General features: G+C 39.3%; 1 protein-coding gene across 2 annotated transcripts in view; it reads left to right on the top strand.

The window, feature by feature from the left end:
• Positions 1 to 22,643, top strand: part of ZBTB20 (zinc finger and BTB domain containing 20) — an 802,266-nt gene that overhangs the window by 713,934 nt on the left and 65,689 nt on the right. For both annotated transcript variants that reach the window (XM_060234651.1, XM_060234652.1), the window contains one exon: positions 13,488 to 13,589. In XM_060234651.1, coding sequence (XP_060090634.1) covers positions 13,525 to 13,589 — 65 coding nt within the window. In that variant the 5' untranslated portion in view covers positions 13,488 to 13,524. The remainder of the gene's footprint in view (positions 1 to 13,487; positions 13,590 to 22,643) is intronic.

Raw genomic sequence — 22,643 nt, 5'->3', positions numbered from 1 at the left:
GAGGGAATAGAACTTGTACTCTTCTAGTTGGATCTGGTGTGGAATCCAGTTTCTTGGAGTAGTATAACATCAAACCCCTTAAGATAAAATCTTAGCATCCTTGGCCTTTTTCTGCCAGCCGGCCACATTCCAGGAGGTGATCTTAATATCCAGAATGGTGAAGGGTTTGGATGGCGAGAGTATGAAAGGGGTGGTAAGTCAGTCTTCTCTAGTTAGTTGTTCAAGGGTGCCATTGGTATCATGAAACACAGATCCATTACCCATTCTAGGTTCTCCTTGAGATCCAGTTTACCTTCTATGGTGGAAATTAAATCAGTCTTCTCTTCAGGATTCACTTGTTGGGACGGTGAGTGGTTTACTCCTGTTTTGCTTTGGTCTACCTCCATAGAAATGAGAGGAGCTAAAGGGGCTGATAAAGCTGAACCATTCTCAAGAGTGTTGGGCATCATGAGCAGATTAGATACTTGTTGCGTGTGATCACTTTTTGTTTTCAAAAGTTTGTCCCTCAACACTTTGAGTTTAGTTGTGATTGCAAGTTGTTCCATAGATGATAGGGCTGTGAATGAGTTAATTAGATCCTGTTCTATGGAGTTCTCAAGAAGGAGATGCTCTGAAGCTGGGTTCAGGTAGAAAGGTGAATCAGGACACTGAGTCTGGAATCAGGAAGCAACGTGGATGCAAGCCAGGGAATCAACTTGTTGCTTCCACAAGGTTACCAGGTCCTGGGTGGGAGTTATATGTGATCCTCAGTCAGCCTGCTCCCTGGGTGCCAGCGACTCTACTAGAACTCGGGGCTGAGAGATCTGAAACATCGGCCTGCCTCATATCTTTGCTTTCCGGAGCCTGCTTCAAACTCTAGAGATGGGAGGGGGAGAGCTTGGAGGAGATTGATTCTCAACAGCAGCACTGGTGCCTGGAATGTGGGGAGAGTGATTGATGGGCCATCTGCTGGTTGTTCAGCTGAGGAGCTGGCTGGCAACTCTTCCAGGTCTGTTAACCCTTCCAGCTCCCCCCCCCCCCCCGTCAGGGCTCCTGACACTGGGTGATTTTGGACCAGTCACAGGGTTGTTGTTCAAATCATGAGGGAGAGGAGAATGATGTAAACTGCTTTGGTTCCCCCCACACATTGTGGAGAAAGACTGTGCTTTTTCCTATGTAGAGGCTGTAGGAAGGGGGAAGGTGATGGAAAGTTGAACTCAGAGGGGCAGATAAAGAGAAAGAAATAGGGTTGCCAACTCCTGGTTGGGGAATTCCTGGAGATTTAAGGGGTGGGGCCTGGGAGGGGAGGGTTTGAGGAGGGATGGGACCTCAGACAGGTACAATGCCATTTCCTCTTAGGAAATCACAGTTGGCAATCTCCAGGTGAGGGCTGGAAATCACTCAAAATTACAGCTGCTCTCCAGATGGCACAGATCAGCTCCCCTTGAGGTGGGGGGGGGGAGGAGTGAATGCCTTCACTTGGATGGATAGAAAGACAGGAGGGGCACTCACCCAGAGTCTCCTTCTAAAGCCCATTGGGCTTTTTTTCTTCACAGTGGGCCTTACTCCTAGTTATTATATAGCATAATTCATTAAAATGCTGACAGAGAGAGAGAGAGCTCTGGGTATCATTAAAAATTCCCAAGCATTCAGAACATGAGATCTTTTTCTTTATTATGTGATAGGGAAGCTATATTCATGTTCCTATTTGTGGGGAGATTTTAAAATACAGGGCAAGGATGCCTACCTCTAATCACATGACTGCTTATTTCTGCTTTTATTTTTTTAAATAAAGGAAGGTCCTAGGGTACATAGATAGAAGAGTTATACAACCACAGAATATTATTCAACATAGACCCTCCAGCATTGTGACAAAGGACATGGATATTAGCATAGAGAAATATTTAGATCAAAACTCTCCTGTTCTCAACTCTTCTGCATTCATTTTAAGAGACTGAGAATATGTTTCTATTTTCACTCATTGCTTCCTTAACATAGAGCAAGAGATGTCTAAGAACCACAGAACTTTCAAATCTTACTTTTTAAAAATTCACAACTTTAGCATAGCTTTAATATTTTGATTGTAAGGATAAAATAATTTTTAAAAAGGAAATAAAAACACAGTTTTCACTTCAAAATTCCCATAACTCAGAACATCGCCCAGTCCTGTTCATAGCTGCTTCAGAGGGTAAAAAAGGATTACCATTACTTCCTTCCTTCAGTGAGACCTTGAAAGTTATATGAGACAGTGTGCATATATGTCTGGAATGTTAGACAGATCTGTACCTGAAAATGACTTGCTGTTATTAGATGTTCAGTTACCAGTGAGGTATTTCACACAACTGTAGCTCTGTTGTTGTTTTTAAACAGAGACATTATTCATAATACTTTTAGTAAGAGTAACAACCTCTGAATGAGACACAGACTGAAGTCCAGAGAAATAAATGTCACCTGAGTACAGCCATTCTCCTGATACTTTTTGCCTCTTGATTAGAGTGTTCAGGTTATTGAAAGCAGACATTGCTGCTAATTCTGGATCTCTTGACATTCCCTAAAATGAGACATCTGTGGCTTTCTATTGGAGAGGCTGTATTCGGGTGCTGCATCTAGAACAGAAATCATTTCTTCCTACACTGTGCAAGGCATTTCTCTTTATTTCACAGAATGAGACTTCAAGTAGCTGTGAAAAGAAATGATGTTTTCTCCATTAGTACTGTTATGAGAGAAGGGAACCAAAATAGCTAGCCACTCATATAGTTAACATTTATTACATGATTTTCAGTACAGTGCCATGTAGAATTACACCAGTATATAGCAACTGAATTTGCTTAGTTTAAGACTAGAGTAACTCCACATGGGATTGTGCTCTGTGTCAGGAATAGCCTTGAACTTTGGCCTTCCTTTGTTAGCTTGAATAGCTTTGAACTGTAGTCTTTATACTGAAGTCTGGTTGCATCTTAAAGAGTTGTGAGTTCTTGTAGCCGGCTTCACAACTTAATTCCCCACAATGAATCTAGCTGAAGTGTGCGTACAGCAAAAGAGCCTGCAACTAACTATATAGGTGGGAGAAAGTTTCTGGGCGTGACACAAGAAGCTGTTCTATAATATACTGCTAACAGTCTTATCTCCTGCAATAACCTATTCATCTGCCTAAAGCCAGAGTTCTTTCTCCAGATACTTAGAGGAGAAAAAAAATCCCTGAAAACATCCCTTCTACATTAGTCTCAGTGGCCTAACAGCAAAGGTTAATACTGCCTTGAGAACAATTCTCAATGGCATTTGAAATGGTCAGTAATCTCTTAATATACTCACAAGACTGAATGCCAATAAACATGTGGACAAAGGGGACCCAATAGATGTTGTTTACCTTGACTTTCAGAAAGCTTTTGATAAAGTTCCTCATCAAAGGCTCCTTAGTAAGTTCGAGAGTCACAGAGTAAAAGGACAGGTCCTCTTGTTGATCAAAAACTGGCTAATTAATAGGAAGCAGAGAGTGAGTATAAATGGGCAGTCTTTGCAGTGGAGGACGGTAAGCAGTGGAGTGCCGCAGGGCTCAGTACTGGGTCCCATGCTCTTTAACTTGTTCATAAATGATTTGGAGTTGGGAGTAAGCAGTGAAGTGGCCAAGTTTGCAGATGACACTAAATTGTTCAGGGTGGTGAGAACCAGAGAGGATTGTGAGGCACTCCAAAGGGATATGTTGAGGCTGAGTGAGTGGGCGTCAACGTGGCAGATGAGGTTCAGTGTGGACAAGTGCAAAATATTGTACATTGGGGCCAAAAATCCCAGCTACAAATGCAAATTGATGGGGTGTGAACTGGCAGAGACTGACCAAGAAAGAGATCTTGGGGTCATGGTAGATAACTCATTGAAAATGTCAAGACAGTGTGCGATTGCAATAAAAAAAGGCCAACGCCATGCTGGGAATTATTAGGAAGGGAATTGAAAACAAATCAGCCAGTATCATAATGCCCATGTATAAATCGATGGTGCGATCTCATTTGGAATACTGTATACAATTCTGGTCACTGCACCTCAAAAAGGATATTATAGCATTGGAAAAAGTGCAGAAAAGGGCAACTAGAATGATTAAAGGTTTGGAACACTTTCCCTATGAAGAAAGGTTAAAACGCTTGGGGCTCTTTAGCTTGGAAAAACATCGATTGCGGGGTGACATGATAGAGGTTTACAAGATTATGCATGGGATGGAGAAAGTAGAGAAAGAAGTACTTTTCTCCCTTTTTCTCAATGGAAGAACTCATGGGCATTCAATGAAATTGCTGAGCAGTCAGGTTAAAACGGATAAAAGGAAGTACTTCTTCACCCAAAGGGTGTTTAGCATGTGGAATTCATTGCCACAGGAGGTGGTGGCAGCTACAAGCATAGCCAGCTTCAAGAGGGGATTGGATAAAAATATGGAGCAGAAGTCCATTAGTGGCTATTATCCACAGTGTATGTGTATGTGTGTGTATTGGCCACTGTGTGACACAGAGTGTTGGACTGGATGGGCTATTGGCCTGATCCAACATGGCTTCTCTTATGTTCTTATCTTCTTAAATCCCAAGCAAATAAAGGTAATACCGAATAGCAGCTATTATAATACTCTTATGCATGCTTTATTGATACTGTGGAGTCCCCCCCACATACTACTAATATTTAAATTCATATTCTGCCTACTATAAAGACTCAAGGTTGAAGACAGCAGTTTTACTTAGAGAAGAGCAACTATTCTTGTCACTCTAAGGTTCCTAGTGTAGAAGAAGAAGATATTGGATTTATATCCCGCCCTCCACTCCGAAGAGTCTCAGAGCGGCTCACAATCTTCTTTACCTTCCTCCCCCACAACAGACACCCTGTGAGGTGGGTGGGGCTGGAGAGGGCTCTCACAGCAGCTGCCCTTTCAAGGACAACCTCTGCCAGAGCTATGGCTGACCCAAGGCCATTCTAGCAGGTACAAGTGGAGGAGTGGGGAATCAAACCCGGTTCTCCCAGATAAGAGTCCGCACACTTAACCACTACACCAAACTGGCTCTCCAGTTCTGTAGAGAACTGAGAGGCATTAATAAAAAGTAATTAAAGGGAAATATCCTCCAGGTGGGGCTTGGAGATCTCCTGGAATTACAGTTGCTCTTCAGACAACAAAAATCAGAATCCCTAGAGAAAATGACTGCTTTGGTTGGATATATGGCATTATGCCTTGCTAAGGTCCCTTTCCTCTTCAAAACCTGCCCTTCCCAGGCTCCATTCCTGAATCTCCAGGAATTTCACAACCTGGCATTAGCAATGCTGTTTATAATGCCCTCAATTAGATCGTGCTTTCAGTTTGTACAATTCAGAGGGAGAAAATAGTTTGCAAACTTCTTGCTGAAAACAGTGAAGCTGTTTGCTGCCGTTGAGGTATTAGCACAAAATAACAGTAAATCAGGCTAGTTTGTGGGAAACGAACCAGTTGTTCTCTTCTAATGTTTTTGTTGCCTTTGTGCTTCCTGAAAAAATAATGTCCTCCTCTCAGACTCCAGTTGACATCTCTGTGATTCTGAACAGATTTGGAAAAATCACCAATATTTTGACAAGGTTTCTTGGCAATTAAATGTTCATAAAACTCATTTGTCATAACTAGCCAAAGCAACGGATTGGCGGATACATTGTTGTGACACAGCTAATTTCTACTCAGTTTCAGTCTTTGGTGATTTTAGGTAGTGGCAACTCTCTTTCTAGTGACAGCAGCCATTGGTGAAAATTAAGCTTTTGCTGCATAAAGAAATGTCATCATTTGCCTTGGGGCATTTTACCTAAGTAGTCCCCTCCATGATGAGGCAGTTGCACTTGGCCTATTGAAATAGAGACTGCAATCTTCTGTGTGTTCTCTCAGCCAAATGTACTGTAGGACTGATCATAGCTCATGAAGAGTTCTAGTAAATGTTTGAAGAATAATTGTGTGTGTAAGTGCCATCAAGTCACTTCCAACTTACATGATCCTGTGAATTAATGACCTTCAATATGTCCTATTCACATTCACAATTGTTGAGGTCTTGCAAACTGGGGGCCCTGACTTCCTTGATTGAGTTAATCCATCTCATGCTGGGCCTTCCTCTTTTCCTGCTGTGCTCAACTTTTCCTAGCATGATTGTCTTTTCCTGTCTCTCTTCTCTTCTCATAATTTGACCAAAGTATGATAAAGAATAATTAACCAGTCATAAAGTGGGTCATATTTTCATATAAACTGGTCACATAAGGGATTCTTATGTGATCAACCAGAGTGATGAGGTATACCCAGATCATAAATATGGCTCTAATTAATTCCTTCCTTTCTCTCCCACAGTATTAGTTAATTCCTTATAACCACTAGCTCTTGCTGTAACTAGAGGTGTGCATTTGGTTTATCTGAGCCATGTTTCTTCAGCTGGATATCAGCTTTGATATTTACTCGGCTATCCAATATGGCCAAGCCCCAAAAAATCCTGAAAATATTCAAGATTTTTCAGGGCCACCAAATAGCTGGCATTAAAGGATATTTAAAGGAATTGTAGTCCCTTGAAACACATTCCAGGTGAAGCCACAGCTTGGAGGAGGCATTTAAAGAGACTGTAAGCTCTTTAAATGCCTTCAGAGTTCAGCTGCAGCTTGCAAAAGGCATTTAAAGGGACCTCATTCCCCTTAAATGCCTTTTCCCTGTGCTTTAGAAACAGTGATGGGAGCATCTTTTTCTGGCTTCTTGCTCTAAGGACCATTTTTCATTCTGCCTCTCAGCTTCATCCTTTCATGTAGTTCTCCTCTCTGATATACTTCAGCCACTTGTCTTCACGGACACCCCCTGTTTTTTTATTATACCGCCTGAGTTCGGATGATTATAAAACATTGTTAATCTAGCTAGGGAAAATATATTAACAAAATAGAAATTAAAATTCTAATGAATATTTTGTGGTAAAGTTGAATTTTCTTTATAAATTGTTAATTGAATTATCATGGACCTAATGTCACTTCAAGTATCAGTTTCAAAAAAACACAAACTTTACATATGTGAGTTTTTCTTCCCTGTTATAAAATAGTATCTTGAGAGCTCCCCTTGCTTTTTCTAATGACCTCTAGTGAGGAATTTTCTGATGTTTGTCATTTGTTCTTATTTTCAATATTTTGGGTAGAACACCTCACCCTTATATATAATTTTTCTGTTGACACTGATTCATTCTTAATTGGTGTTGCCAGAAATTTCAGACTTGACAAAACATTACTGGTTTTCCCCTACTATAATTACAGCATGCTTCATTATAACATGCAGATTCAAAGGCTTTGTGGGCTTGTTGAGGACATGGAAAGACTCCTAGTCACGGGAACTTGGTTCTGTCAGTTCAGTGCTAATTTGGTCTGTTGAAGCTGTGACATTTATGCATCTTGGGAAAATACATTTGTATTATATAGGTGTCATGCACCTCCTAAAGGAAAGTTTGCCCTTCTCATCACCAGCACTTGAAGTCTCAAGCTCTGTGGAAATGGTTAGGCTGTTAATATGTGGGGCTATCTTACTTGTACCTGTAACCCACAAAGTACAGTTGTTGTGGGCTACTGTATCAATTTCTATCAAGTATACTTTTCAGCTGCTGGGGAAAGCAGTTCCCTTCCATGGGAACTCCTGGAACCAGAACTTTGGCTGCTGCTCAGAGTCTAGCAGAAATACACAGAAAGGTGGTAACTGATTTTAATATTGTAGTGCTAGTAAAAGGCAAACAGGGCCTTGGAAACTGGAATGCTCAGTGTAAAAATCTATCAGTTTCTGACCTGTATGGGCTTTAAAATCAACTGAATGGATGGAGAAGCAAAATAATTTTTCAGGAGCTTTTCAGTAAATACTCTCCCCTTATCCTCGCTTAACCTCTAGGAAGTGAAAAATTGTTGGATCATGGTTGGTTTGAAATTTATGCTTCTAACTGCCAAATTTCAGTTACAGTTAGTTAAGTATGAACTACAGCTTGAACAAAGTGAAATTTTATAGGGTGTCAGATGAAAATTTAACAGAGAACTAGTTATATATAAGTAAGAGAGACCGTGTGACAAATACTGGGAACATGATGTAGACTTCTACTGTATATTCATCATTCTTCAAGATTTGAATAGAAGAGTGCCCTGGGAATACAAGAAAAGTGTTTTTTTTAATTTTTATAAATGCTTCCAGAAAACTGGCAGCCTTTTAGAAAACTGTAGCAGCATCTTGCCTTATTCCAATGGTTGATCAACAAAAATGGAGAAATAAATATTTGTTTTTCAGAAGTATACTATTCTCTGTATGGTAGAAACATGATGATTTCTTCTCTCTCTGGTAGAGATTTGTGAAACCACAACAGTTTTTTCCCAGTCTATGCAATGATTTCCCAATAATTAATTCAATGTTCATGATAACAGGGTTTAAAATATAAACTTATCTTGGTATACATATAACAGAGAAATTTTGAAAGGGCACATCATCATCAAATCCACTTCACCACATGCTCAATGAAAGTATATATATGGGACATTAAATCTACCAATTATGTTGCTCATACAAACCTATCATACATTTTATATACTTTTAAAATTAATACTTTTACCAACACTGCTAGTATTTTTTTTCTGTTGCTGTTTCCCATTTATATAATCTCCTGGTTGTTTTTGCCCCACAACTATTACTGTCGTATAAATATTTCGCACCAGAAATATTAATTGAACATCCATACTTGCCTGTTTCAGAAAAATTAATCTTTTGGAATATGAAGGAGATCAGATAGAATTCAGTATTGTGCAAGCCTCAGCAACTAAATTATTTGCTATTTTCCTGCATCTTAAAAATAATACAAGAAGGAATGGATTTCAAATTGCAACAGGCAAAATCCTACTGGGTTTTCCTTATTTACTTCACAAATAATGCCTCTTCTTCCAACTGGAGTTCCAACAGCTGAAACCATTTTTCTATTCATTCTTTCTCTTCTATTTTATCATGATGATAACCCTGAGAGTTAGGTTAGACTGAAAGTGTGTGACTGGCCCAACTTCACCCTTGAAGCTTCTGTAGAAGAGTGGTGATTTGAACCTGGGTCTCCTGAATTCTAGTCCAATAATCTATGCCAAGGGTATCAGACCTACAACCCATGGGCCAGAACTGGCCCTTCCAGGGCTTTAATCCATTCTGCAGCTCTGTTCTTCATCCTGCCCCCTCCCCTGTCTATCCTTACCCTTCCCAATTCAAGTTCAAGCTGCCGTTGAGAACAGGAAGCAGAGGGCTGGGCTGCCAGACTTCCCAGGTCCTCTTCACCAACCAAAACTCCTCTGGGTTCCTTTGAAATACATTGCAAAACAAAAAAAAAGCTGCAAAGAAAATGCAGAATGGATTTTCCATTCCCAGACTAGACTATCTGGCTCTGAAAATCCATAAAGGTGCTGGTTCTTACCTTTAAAGCCCTATATGGCCTAGGACCTACCTACCTTAGGGACCGTCTCTCCCCATATGTTCCCCAGAGAGTGCTTAGATCTGGTTCTCAAAGCCTGTTAACAATCCCCGGGCCGAAGGAGGCCCGCCTGAAGTCAACCAGGGATAGGCCTTTTAATTACAGCCCCTGGATAGTGGAACCAGCTACCGGAGAGGTGAGAGCCTTGCGGAACCTAGGGCAGTTCCACAAGGCCTGTAAGACGGTCCTCTTCCGGCTGGCATTTAACTGATTGGGATTTAAAAACTGTGAAGGAAGGTTGTAAGAATAGCACCAAACTGATTGACTGTTTCTCTGTTTTACTGTCTTAATTTTTGTAAATTATTTAATGCATCTTACTATTTATTAAGCCGATTGTTGAATTTTATGTTGTGAGCCGCCCTAAGTCCACCTCGGTGGGGAGGGCGGGATATAAATCGAATAAATAAATAAATACATATTTTCAGTTTCTTGATGTTTTATTTTTAAAAATCGCATTGCCAAATCCCACTGTTCTCCCACCTCTCCATTTTAGGCAGCCATATCTTAAGGGCAGGGTAGGAAAGTTTAGGAGGTGTCATATATCAAAGACTGTTAAATAAACAAAACATCACAAGAGCGTTACTGTTTTAAGCATGTTTGTATTTTAAATTTAAAAAAATAATATATTTAATTGTGGTTGTCTGTGTCCTACCTGGCATTACAGTTTATGACACACGTGGCTTAGCCTGACAAAGTCCCATTTATGTCAGATCCAGCACTCATAACAAAGGAGTTTGACACCCCTGCTCTAAGCACTACACCACACTGGCTGGCTGTATCTAATTGTATACAATACTATACATTGTCTTTTGCAGCTTTTTAAATCAGAAGTCACTATAAGATAACTATGGCATCTAAATGACCTCTCAGGGATACACTTAAACAAGGCGAGGAATAACTAGCCTAAAAAGCATTAGAAAGTTTGTCTATGGGAAGAAGGAGCTAGGGTTAGAGTGCAGACGGGTGAACAAAGCATTGGGGAGGGACACCATTGGCTAGAGATTTGTTGTGATTTAATCCCAGGAAAGGGAATTTTGGAAGAGAGTAAATTTAGACACTTGTCAGAATGTGTGTACTGTGCTGGGTGCAAGAATGATGTATCTTCTCCTTATGTACATTGTAAGTAATAAGATATGACAGACCATATCACAGCACTGGTGTTGATTAATGAGTAGCTCAGGAAAGGAGGCCAGCAAGTGTTGATGGGTCACAATCCAATTTGTGAGAGGAAGAAAGAGGAATATCAAAGCATTAATATGAGGAGTTGTGTAGGAAGCCCATTAATCAGCATTGCCTTTATAAAAGACTAGAATATTTTTCTGTCTTTATTGTACTGAAGGCAGCACCATATATATTTGAAAACAGGCACCTTAAACTACAACTTCAACAATATTTTATTGAAAAGTAGAGACAATTATAATTGTACAACTATCTATGCTAGCGATTGTATAGTTTATAGACAAGTCACAGTGTATGTATATGTACTTTTTATCTTGTACTTGCTTTAACAGATATGACTGTGTCTCCTATTTACAGTTATAACAGTGTAAATATTAATCTAATTGGGGCATTCCATACACCAAATTACAGGAAATCAGTCTTTACCTAAATGTAATAGTCTTGAAAAAGTTGAGTGAGGTATTTAAAATGTCACTGCCATCTCAAAACAATTTTCTCATTATTTTCAGTATTTTTGTTGCTCAAGGTCTTCTAGCATTTCATTCATCTTTTGGAGTTCCATTGCAAGCATGTATCTGGTAAAACAACAATTCCGAATAGAACATAAACATTGGTTTGTTACTTTTAAAACTCTGACAGTTCCCCCCCCCCCCCAGTAGCCTGCTCTATCCCAAGAAGTGATAGGTCTGGTTTTTTAGGGTGGCATCCTCCCACATCTTTTTTCTAACTCTGTATACAAGGTACATGGCACAGGTAGATGCTTTTAACACACGAATGCTAGTAACACATTGGTCAGCCTACCATAATCATTCTGAAACTATCTAAGGTCATAGTGATGGTGATGTATCCTGTAAGTAAATTACATGGCAAATGGAGACTTACTTGTTTTTGTCCTTGATTATATTGCCAGTGCATTTTAATAGATCATTCTGTTTTTAGTATTGAGAGACAGAGGACTGAATCCTAAGACTTCCTTCCACTAAGTGGGGAATCTTCTGTATGTGAAAGACTGTCTCTTGTTCAGAGACAAAGCAGTAGTCAAGTATCACCTTTAAGCCCAACAAACTTTCATTCAGAATGTAAGCTTTCATGTGCATGCACACTTCTTCAGACGAGGAATGAGGTACAGTAAGCAGAGCTACATATAGCTTGTGGGGTTTAGAATGCAAAGTGGTACAAAGTTAAAATCCAATAGCAGAATAGTAAAATCAACAAATTCAGAAAACCTTTGATCTGTGTTGCATTAGCGTGGGAAATAAATAAAACAGTAACATGTCAGAATGTGAGAATGTCTGTTAATTATTGTATTGCTAATAAACCTGGTTCAAAATGAGGGCATTTCTTTCCCAGAAGTTTTTCCTGTCCAACTAATTTACCTTTTAACATGTAACATAAATATATACATCATTCTAGTTTGCTATTAGAAAAAAATACATTAAATATAGTGGAAGGTGGGTTTAGTATATGTAATGAGATAAATAGACAATATCACTTGTATGTCAATACAAAAACATTATTCTGATACACTATCCTAAAAGAGATGGAATACTGTGGATATATAGCCATGCTTAGTGAAAGTGGGTTTAGCATATGTAATGAGATAATAACCCAATATCCCTGTTCAGTCCTGGGGAGGTGTTTGATCCAAGTTTCATAATAATTTGTATTTCAGCAGTTTCCCTCTCCATTCTGTTCTTGAAGTTCCTTTGCAGTAAAACAGCAACTTTGAGGTCACCCAATAAATGTTCTGAGACATTTTTATGTTAATAGAGGAACTCTTTCATAAGCAGTAGTTTCAAAATTGTAGCTGTGTTAGTTATAGCAAAATTAAACAGAACACAGTAGCACATTTGAACCTAACAAATTTCTTCTAGCATAAGTTTTTGTGAGTCGCTTATGTGAGTCGCTTGTTTATGATATGCCATCCTGTTTGAGTCCTGTTTGATTTTCTGTGAAGGTTTTTCATTGTGGAAAGCAACCTTAGGATCCATTCGGGGGGGGGGGGGATGCTTAAAGATACAAAAAAGAGAATACTTCCAGCAACACTTACAAACTTGAAAACTGGTTTCATTTGGGAAAATGGAGTACATGCATCTGATGAAGTGAGTTCTGACTCAAGAAACTTATGATTTCAGGTGCTACTTTAAGGTGCTACTACTACTTTTTAGGTACTACATCTCTGAATGCATTAGGAAGATTTTTCTGAAGCAACAAGGAAGTATCTGCCTTTGAAGAATACAATTAGTATTTACTAACAGTTTTAAAATGTATGTCATTTATTCCCCTAGTCACCTTAAAAAAACCCCAAGGAAGTCCCCCGTTCTCTTCAGCCTTTCCTCATAGGGAAGGTGTTTCACATTCTTGGTTATTTCAGTTGTCCACTTAGTGCCTTTTCTTGTTCTTTAATATCTATTTGAATATCCATTTTGTAAATGTGGCCATGCGAAAGACTTATATAATAACATTATGACACTAGTGTGTGCCTGTGTATCTTAAGAGTTTTAAAGGTCCTTTCCAATAATGCCTGTAAACAAGTTTGATTTTTTTTCACTGTCATAGCACTCTGAGCTGACAATATCTGTGATAGTGCCACTATCATTTCTGTGCCACTAAGACCCCAAGACCTTCTTTCTAGTTGGTCACAAGCAGGTTTGATCCTATCCAAATATATGTGAAAACTGTCATATAGGCAAATTCCTTTTTGATTCTCATCTGTCTTCCAGTTGATTGGCCATCCAGTTTTAATGGCTCATTTTAGACATTCTTCATAGTCTGTGTAGAATTTCACCATATAGGATAATCTCCAGATCATTTATGAACATCTCCCTCAAGGTTCATTTTCTTTTTTTCCAGTACAGGCACAACTTCTCTCCATTCTCTGCCCCAATGAATGTCTGCACTAGATTCAAAGCTTGGAGTGATTTACCTGAAGAGTGATATCATTCAGAAACTACTGTAAGTAAAATTATGTAACTTAAATAAAAATATTTTTGGCAAAAAAAATTAAGTTTAACCTTGGCAAGTTAATTTACACTCCCCCCCCCCCCCCATTTAGCTGAAAAAAACAAGTTGAAAACATTATTAGGAAAACATTGCAGGAAAGTTCCAATTGCATCTTCTAGTTTTGTTCCATTTTATGGAACAATATCATTTCCAGGTTGCAATTTGGGTGGGGTTTTAAATTGTGAAAAACAGTCCACCAAGTGTTTGACAGAAAACAAGAAAGAATCCTGTAGTAATGGAAGAACTACAAAAACTCTACTGTGATATATGTGTTAGTATTGATTGTGCAACAAGACATCCTTCCCTTCTGCCAAGGAGCTCAAAGCAGCATATAAAGTGCCCCTCCCCATATTTTGTCTTCACAACAACACTGTGAGGTAGGTAATGCTGAAAGAGTTTACCCAATGAATTCCATGTCTGAGGTGGGATCTAAACCCAGTTCTTAATACCACACAGTTTCATCAGCTCAATATGGCTACATTTCTAGAGCATACTGTGTTTATTTCATCATGTTATGCATCTTAGAAATATGAAAGACAAGCTTAAAGTTCAATTGAGACCAAATTCAAAATTGTATTTATTTATTTATTATGGTTATTAACAAGACAAGTATTAATAGAGCCAGTTTGGTGTAGCGGTTAAGTGTACGGACTCTTATCTGGAAGAACCAGGTTTGATTCCCCACTCCTCCACTTGCAGCTGTTGGAATGGCCTTGGGTCAGCCATACTCTCTCAAGAGTTGTCCTTGAAAGGGCAGCTTCTGTGAGAGCTCACTCAGTCCTACCCACCCCACAGGATGTTTGTTGTGGGGGAAGAAGATAAAAGAGATTGTAAGCTGCTCTGAGACTCTGATTCAAAAAGAAGAGTGGGGTATAAATTTGTAATCTTCTTCTCAGTAAAGCCAAAAGTTCATCTAGTTTAGTCATCAGTCTATCCAGATGACTCTGGGAGTTCCACAAACAGGACATGAAGCTAAAGTCTGATAACTGGCATTCAGAGGTATGCAGCCTCTGAAGATCAAGGTTCCATTTAGTCATCACTGCTCATAGCTAAAATCTATCCTCCACGACTTCGTCTAGTATCCTTTAAAAGACATTTAACATGATACTGAATTCCATTAATAATGTATGCATCTTGTGCAGAAGTATTTTCTTTTATTGTCCTGAATCAACTGTTCCTCAGTTTCATGTAACCCCTATTTGTGATGTTCAGGAAGAAAAAGTTCACATTCTTTCTTTTATAAACCTATATCATGTCTCCCGTTGGTCATATTTTTTGAAGCTAGAAAACCCCCAAAATGTATTTATCACATTTGAGATCCAGATGCTACAGAAATTTCTGCAATGTCAATTTAAAGAGATAACATATTTGGCAAAGAGAGAAAATGCATATATTTTATTAGGTGCCTTGTATTTTTTGAGCTGGTGCAAACAAAACCTTATCTATACATTTATAATATTGTTCATACCATCCTTATATAATAATGTGTACTAACACCGTAGATATCAAGATATGCTATTAAAATCTTCATTAATCAGAATGCCATAAATCTTATATGAATAGCCATATCAATTTTTTAAAATGCATTGTAATTCTAGATCACATATAAAATGTATTCTATAAAACATTACAATCAAATTAGCCTCACACTGTCAAAGAATTTTTCTACTTGGTTTAAATTCAGGACACTCAAACATATGATTTGGTATGAAATTTGATCATGATGCAATAAAACTATTTTGACAAATTACTGCAATGAAAAGGTCACCATAACTACCAAGAAATAAAAACCAACAAATAGAAATGCTTTTCTGAATGATAGCCATTCACATTCTAAGCATATGAGAATAAATCAGAATCTGTATGGATAGTAGTTTAAATTTTAAAAACTGGTCCATCATACAAGAATCTCTTCAAAATGCTTCCAAAATAAATAAAAAAATGTGAGTGCACACGTGCATATACACCTTTATTAAAAATGACATCTTGCAAAATAGAAGAAATGGTTAGAAAACCTTTCAATTCTTTCAAGGAAATAATTCCTATGTGCAGTGCCCAAAGATTCCCACGTCATGATTTACATTTAACCAGAAGCAGTATCCTTCAGAGCAACAGTTTCTTGTGGGACAGGTGTGTGCTGTAAACAGACTAAAAGGTCAGGCTGTTTTTATAATCCAATAGATAGTAAATCTCAAATCACTTGTAGTACTATATTTTGTTTATGATATCCAGTGCCCAAGTGGGGGGGACTATACAAGGAAATGTAGCAACAGGAAGTTTTAGAATGAATGAACACCTAAATGGTATCTCAGTTTGAAAAGAATATAACTCTGAAGCATTTTTGTTGAATTAAGACAATTCTAGCATTTTTCTGATTGGGTCATATCTAGCATGGATAGTTATCACATATCAGACATACTAATTTGAGGATTTAGATAGGCTACTGCTTCAAAATTGGTGCTTTAAGGTACAGAATTAGGTATTACTCTTTGACTCTCCTGTTAGATTTCTACTGCCATTAAAAGATTTTTGTTTCTACTGCAGCTGTAAGGTTCTCTGAACATGCCTTTAGTGTTTCTTCAGACTTCATCTTTATATTTGTTTGGCCAGGTTGCCATGGAGAGGAGTTTGGTCTTGGGAAGCTTGTGGCTTCTTTGTCTTAATATTTGCCCATCTGGAGAGAACTTTGCAGTTAAAATTGGCTTTGTACTTTTTTTTTAAGGAAAGCTGACATTTTGGGACGTTTATGAACATGTATTAATACGGAACAAGAGCATTTATCTTTACTTCTTAGCTGAGATTCAGTCAAAGTATAGCTGAGAAGAATCCAGTATTGCATAATTTCTCCACCTACAATTTTGTTGTGAGTGTTTCAGTTAAGAATGGCTTAACTAAAAGCAAGAAAAAGAGTTCTGTTGCTAAAACAACAAAAAAGGGTTATTTTGTTATGTTCAGAGTAAGAAAAAGAGCAAGGACATGGTAAGTCCATTTCAAGGACAGGAAAGTGAAATTGTAACAGGTGATGAAGAGAAGGCAGAACTGCTCAATTCCTACTTTTCCTCAGTCTTCTATTGTGAGAGTAATGGTGCTCAACATGGCAAAACCTGAACACATTATGAGGGAAGGGAGCTGCAGTCTTGGAGAACAGGCAAGATGCCAGAAGACTGGAGGAAGGTAAATGTCCCCATCTTCAAGGAGGGGGAAAAGGAGGATCCAGGTAATTACCGACCTCTGAGCATGGTATCTATTCTATACCCAAAAAGTTTTAGAACAAATCATCAGTCAGTAGGTTCTTGAGTATTTAGGAAGGATAGCTATGATTACTAACATGGGTTGTTTCTAAGAACAAGTCATGTCAGACTAATCTGATCTCCTTTTTTGAGAAAGTTACTGCCTTGCTGGATCAGGAATGCTGTAGACATAGTTTATCTTCATTTCAGTAAGGCTTTTGATAAGATTCCACATGATATTCTTGTTGACAAGTTGGTAAAATGTGATTTGGATCCTATTATTGTTAGGTGATCTGTAACTGGTTAACAGATCACACCCAAAGAGTGCTTGTGAATGGTTCCTCCATTCTCTTGGAGAGGAGTGACAAGTGGAGTGCCTCAGGGATCTGTCCTGGGAGGACCTGTTTTGTTCAACATCTTTATAAATGATTTGGATGAAGGAATACAGGGAATGCTTATTAAATCTGCAGATAATACTAAATTGGGAGGGGTAGCAAATATGGAAGAAGACAGAGTCAGGATACAGGCTGGAGACAAATAAAATTTGGGCTAAAACAAATAAATTAATTTTAACAGGGATAAATGTAAAGTTCTGCATTTAGGTAGGAAAAACCAAATACATAATTATAGGATGGGGAGATATGTCTTGGCAGTAGTATGTGCAAAAAGGATCTGGGGGTTTTAGTAGACCAAACACTGAACATGAGTCAGCTGTGTGATGTGATAGCCAAAAATGTCATAATAATACAAATCTGTGACCACATTCTTTAAGACGACTCTCATACAGTCTTTCTATAAATATAAATCAAGGTCCATGTAGCAGAACGATCCAACAGTGGGCTAGTTCACCTGCCATTTCCAAAATTCTTCTTCAGGAAACATTCACTAATATTCAAAATACACAGAGTTGTGTGATATAATCCACAGGGTTCTCAATAGAACTATTTCTGATAAACAAAAAGCTGAGAGTTCACTGCTGTTGCATATTGCTACTCCAGAATTTCACCCCTCATCAGTAGAATGCAGCAATATTATTTCTATCTAGAACCATATGTGTCCTTAATCCATCTTGTAATGCATTTCTCTTGCCGCATATGGTCCTAGATAGGGATCCTCTAGGATTTTGTTTTTGGTCATCTTCTGGGCATGGAACAGGAGTCACTGGGGATGTCGGGGGGGGGGTAGTTGTCAATTTCCTGCATTGTGCAGGGGGTTGGACTAGATGACTGTGGAGTTCCCTTCCAACTCTATGATATTATGGCAGTCAAAAGGCACTGATCCATGTTCAGCATCAAGGCTTGGGGCCTATGACATCATTCCCTTCATCCTTCTCTTTAGCTGCTGTGGACGCTCTTCTCTTCTGTGACTGTTGCTTCCTCTGCTGCTAGCACTTATGCATGTAAAGGCTCCTTGAAAAACATCAATATTGCACACATGGAAAGGCTAGCAGGAGAGGCAGTCAGCACCACAGCAGAGGAAGGCCTCTCTAGTAGCTGGAAAGAAGTGCAAGAAGATCTTTGGATCCAAGCCAAGTAATTCTTATGTAATGGGAAACAAGCGTTTGCTGTTATGGGTGCAAGCTGGGCACACTTCCTCTTCCTCTTCTTGCCATGCAGCTAGAAAACTCTAAACAATGTTTTATTGTTTACAGTTAATCACAAACTACCATTTGTTCTCTCTCTTCAAATGAGAATTCCACAATGGGATTAATCCTGGTTCAAATGGCAGAGACCAAATAATGGTTTGCGTTTCATACAAAACAAGCTGTAATTTACCTATGTGCAAAGGGGGGGGAGGGAGTACATAATCCTAAAAATCCCCTAGGCTTCTTCCAATAACAATAAACCATAGGTTCTCATAATGAGTAAAGCAGAACAAAATAGGCATTTATGTTGCATAGCTGTGAGAAACCAGAGCTGGCTCTTCTCTTAGTATGCATAGCTCTATATCTAGAGAGAAGAACACCCTTTCATGTTCATAATAACTGAGGAAGGGAAGTCATAGGAATTATATTTACTCCACACTGAAAACTCAGTTTTTATATCCAAGTAATTTAAATTCTATTCCAATAAAAATCAAATTATTTAAGTTACTGTGTAATTTTCATACACTTGCTTGTTTTAGATAGTTTATTCTACTTGCTCTAGTCATGAAGGTGCCTTATGCAGGGGTGTTGAACTCATTTGTTATGAGGACCGGATTTGACGTACATGAGACCTTGTTGTGCTAGTTAAAGAGATAAAAATCTTATAAAGACAAACACAATTAAAGATTTTTTAAACTTAAGATAAAACATGCTTAAATCATTAGTATGTTTGCAATATTTTGTTTAATGGTCTCTGATAACTTGCTCTGAATTATTGCATTAAAATTTGGAGACAATGTCTGTTCAGGTATGTATCTGTAAGTTGCAAACCTACTTCTGATTAATTGACATTCATTACAAAAATCTCATGGTCAATGCTCTGTGCCCTAAAACCAAGGGGGAAACATGAAATGGCTGGGCATTGTGAGCTTTTATACATAAGTTGCTTTGTGTGCTGGTCAAGAACATGTAAAGGCACCATGACACAGACTGAGGGCTAAGTGTTTATCTACAAAACTATAGTTTCCCCCAGAAAAATAACTACAACTGCTATGAGGCAGTGCATGAATAGAGAGATAGCAATGTATAGTGGTTAGTATTAGCCTACTATCTGGCAAGCCTAAATTCACAAACCCCAGTCTGCAAAGGAAATGTGCTGGACACACACAGCCTAATCTGTCTCACTGGCTTGTTGCTATTCCTCTTCTAAGTAGTTCATATTGCTTTTCTACTGAGAAAGACTGAATAATGAGGGCATGAATACAGTGAAAAAGAAGAGGGGAACCCAGTTGCACCCAGGAGAACCCTGGCAAAACAAGCTTAACAAACACACAAACATACACTGTAACAAGGCAAAAAACCTCTTACCTTATAATATAATATATACTATAAACACATATGTACCCATAATAAGATGTTATGTAATTGTTAATATAATTGTGAAATGTTATTGTTTTTTAACAAATAATAATAATAATAAAAACCCTCTTACCTTAAATAAAATTGTTCCGGTATTAAAGGTGCTTTTTGTATTTTTCCTGTGTGAGGCAGTCAAGCAAAGCAGCCCTCTCGGTCTTTCCCTCTTCCCCCCTCCCTCTTCCCCAAGGGAGGAGGAGCCTCAGCCAGTGGTGGAACTTGGCTCTGTATCTCTGCCAGGGCTGGCCCTAGACTATCTGATGCCCTAGGCAAGGTTTTCTGGCACTCCCCCCCCCCCCCCGCACACACTGATAACCAATTTTAAAAAACAGAATAATTGTGGGGAAAATAAAAAGCACAACATTTGAACTTGCTTCCTGACCTGGATAGCCCAAGTAAGTGGTTAGTATAGATCTCGAAAGCTGAGCAGGGCCAATTCTGTTCTGCTACTTCAGATCAACATGGCTACCCACTTGAATCTATCCCATAAAGGTGTGAGCTGAAACAGGTCTACTCAGAAGTAAGCTTTGTGTTATTCATTGGTGCTTACTCCCAGGAAAGGGACTTTAGGATTGAAGCAGATGTTGAAGTAGGGCAGGGGTGGCCAATGGTAGCTCTCCAGATGTTTTTGTCTGCAACTCCCAATGGCTGGGGGTGATGGGAGTTTTAGGCAAAAAACATCTGGAGAGCTACCATTGGCCACCCTGAAGTAGGGTGTATGCAACTGTAATTTAAAAAACCCAGTTAAGAGCCTTATAAAATTAAATCACTGAGTTGCAGCCTAACATGTATAGAGAACTAGGGTTGCCAGCTCCAGGTTGGGAAATATCTGGAGATTTGGGGGTGAAACCTGCGGAGGGCATAGTTTTGGGAGGAGAAGGACTTCAATGAGGTATAATGCCATAGAAATGAAGGCATGGGAGAATGAACATGGGATTTTCTGCATACCAAGCAGATTCTGTACCAATCTGAGCCACAGCCCTTGCCTTCCTCTTGTGCAAAAGAGTGACTTTGGATCCACTCTGACATCTGTATGTGCAAGGATCTGCCTGTCTTTTACCAGACTACATTGTCTGGATTCCATTTCCACTGAGCTACCAAATTTCTGCCCTGGCTCCTTCCTGGGTCTTACAAGCTTTGTGCCAGTTCACCCGGTCATGCCCTGGTTCCACCCATTCTGTAATCCAAAGTTTTTTCCTCTCTTTAAGCAGCACCATTTTCAGCACAACCATGGGCATAAAATCATGTGCAAAACAGTATTATACAGATGTTCACAGGCAATTCACAGGCAGAATGGGTAAAACAGAGAATGCCTGAGCACATGCATAGAGAGCCTCTCACCTGTGCATTAGCCACAGTAAGATTTCTACCTCCTCAGATGGGGAAACAGGGCAGGGGTCATAACTTCTACTAATATTTAAATACAGGCAAGCTTCTTCACACACTGATATAAACATAACCTCAGCAGATCTTGCACTGGAAACGTTGCAAGCAGCTGGAGCCCTGCACAGGAAAGGTTGCAAGGGGCTGCCCCTCGGATGCAAAAGGTCCCACATGACCCATTGAAGTCAGTTGAGCTGCTCTATAACAAAGCAGGGAGAAGTGCCCCCTAGGGGCCGGCACCCTAGGCATCTGCCTATATTGCCTAGTGGCAGGGCCGGCCCTGAATTCTGCTTTGCAATTGAGAGAGCTGGCTCTCTCAATCACACAGCAGCGCTACATAGCCGAGCTCTACTACTGACTGAGGCTCTTCCTCCCTTCTCCTCCTCCCTTGGGGAAGAGGGAGGAGGAAGAGGGAAAGAGTGAGAGGCTGCTGCTTTGCTGAACTGCATCACCCAGGAGAAATACAAAAAGCACTAGCAAAGCAAGCTGCAACAAAGGAAGCAGGAGAGAGAGAGAGAGACAGAAGCATTGATTGCCAGTTTCATACTGGCCACATACAAGTCCTGTGGGGGCCAGATCAGGTCCATGGGTCACACATTTTGACACTCCTGATTTATAGAATTAGAGCAAGTTGATCTATCAAGATCAGAATTGTCTACTCTGACTGGCAGCAGTTCTCTGGGGTCTGTCTCAGGTGGAGAATATTCACTTTTATTTTTTAAAAATCCTTTTTTTATTGGAGATGTTGGGGATTGAACCTAGACCCTTCTTTATGAAAAGCAGGTGCTCTACCATTGAACCACAGCACCTCCCAAAGCAAGGGAACTGTAAGGAACAACAGTGGACGATGAAGTTCTACTCCCTGACCACTGGAAGCTTACTGACAGATGGCACTGGGTCAAAAGGAATGAAAAAGACAATTCAGTATAGGTAGGGATTATCAAGGTAAAAATAGAACTTTTATTAAAATTATCAACTTGGATACCACTGTCAATCCTTGCTATTGGAAGGAATTTCCATCAACAGAGAGGGAGTTACCTCACCCTTCCCACTGCAGCTAAAGCACATGGGGACAGAGGATCCCCAGGAGGAACCTAGGGTGTAAATCAGAGGTCTCCAGACGGATGCTGAAAACTGGTGAAAATCAGTGCCCTCTTCCATTAGCAGAAACTTACTATTTACTGTCATATGCTTCCTACAACTTTCATAACACAATATCCAGAGATGTCTTCAGCTTTTACTCATGTGCAAACAAAACCACACTGTTGTAAAAACATGGTTCCTTGTAATAGGATATGGTTTGTATATTTTAAAAGGATAAAAACAGAAGACACCCTTTCTAACTGAAAGCTATTGACAGCTTAGGGAGTTCTGCAAGAAGAGCAACAGCAA

Source organism: Heteronotia binoei, chromosome 3 (assembly GCF_032191835.1).
Source record: "Heteronotia binoei isolate CCM8104 ecotype False Entrance Well chromosome 3, APGP_CSIRO_Hbin_v1, whole genome shotgun sequence".
Lineage (NCBI taxonomy): Eukaryota > Metazoa > Chordata > Lepidosauria > Squamata > Gekkonidae > Heteronotia > Heteronotia binoei.
This window is presented reverse-complemented; position numbering and strand designations above follow the sequence as displayed.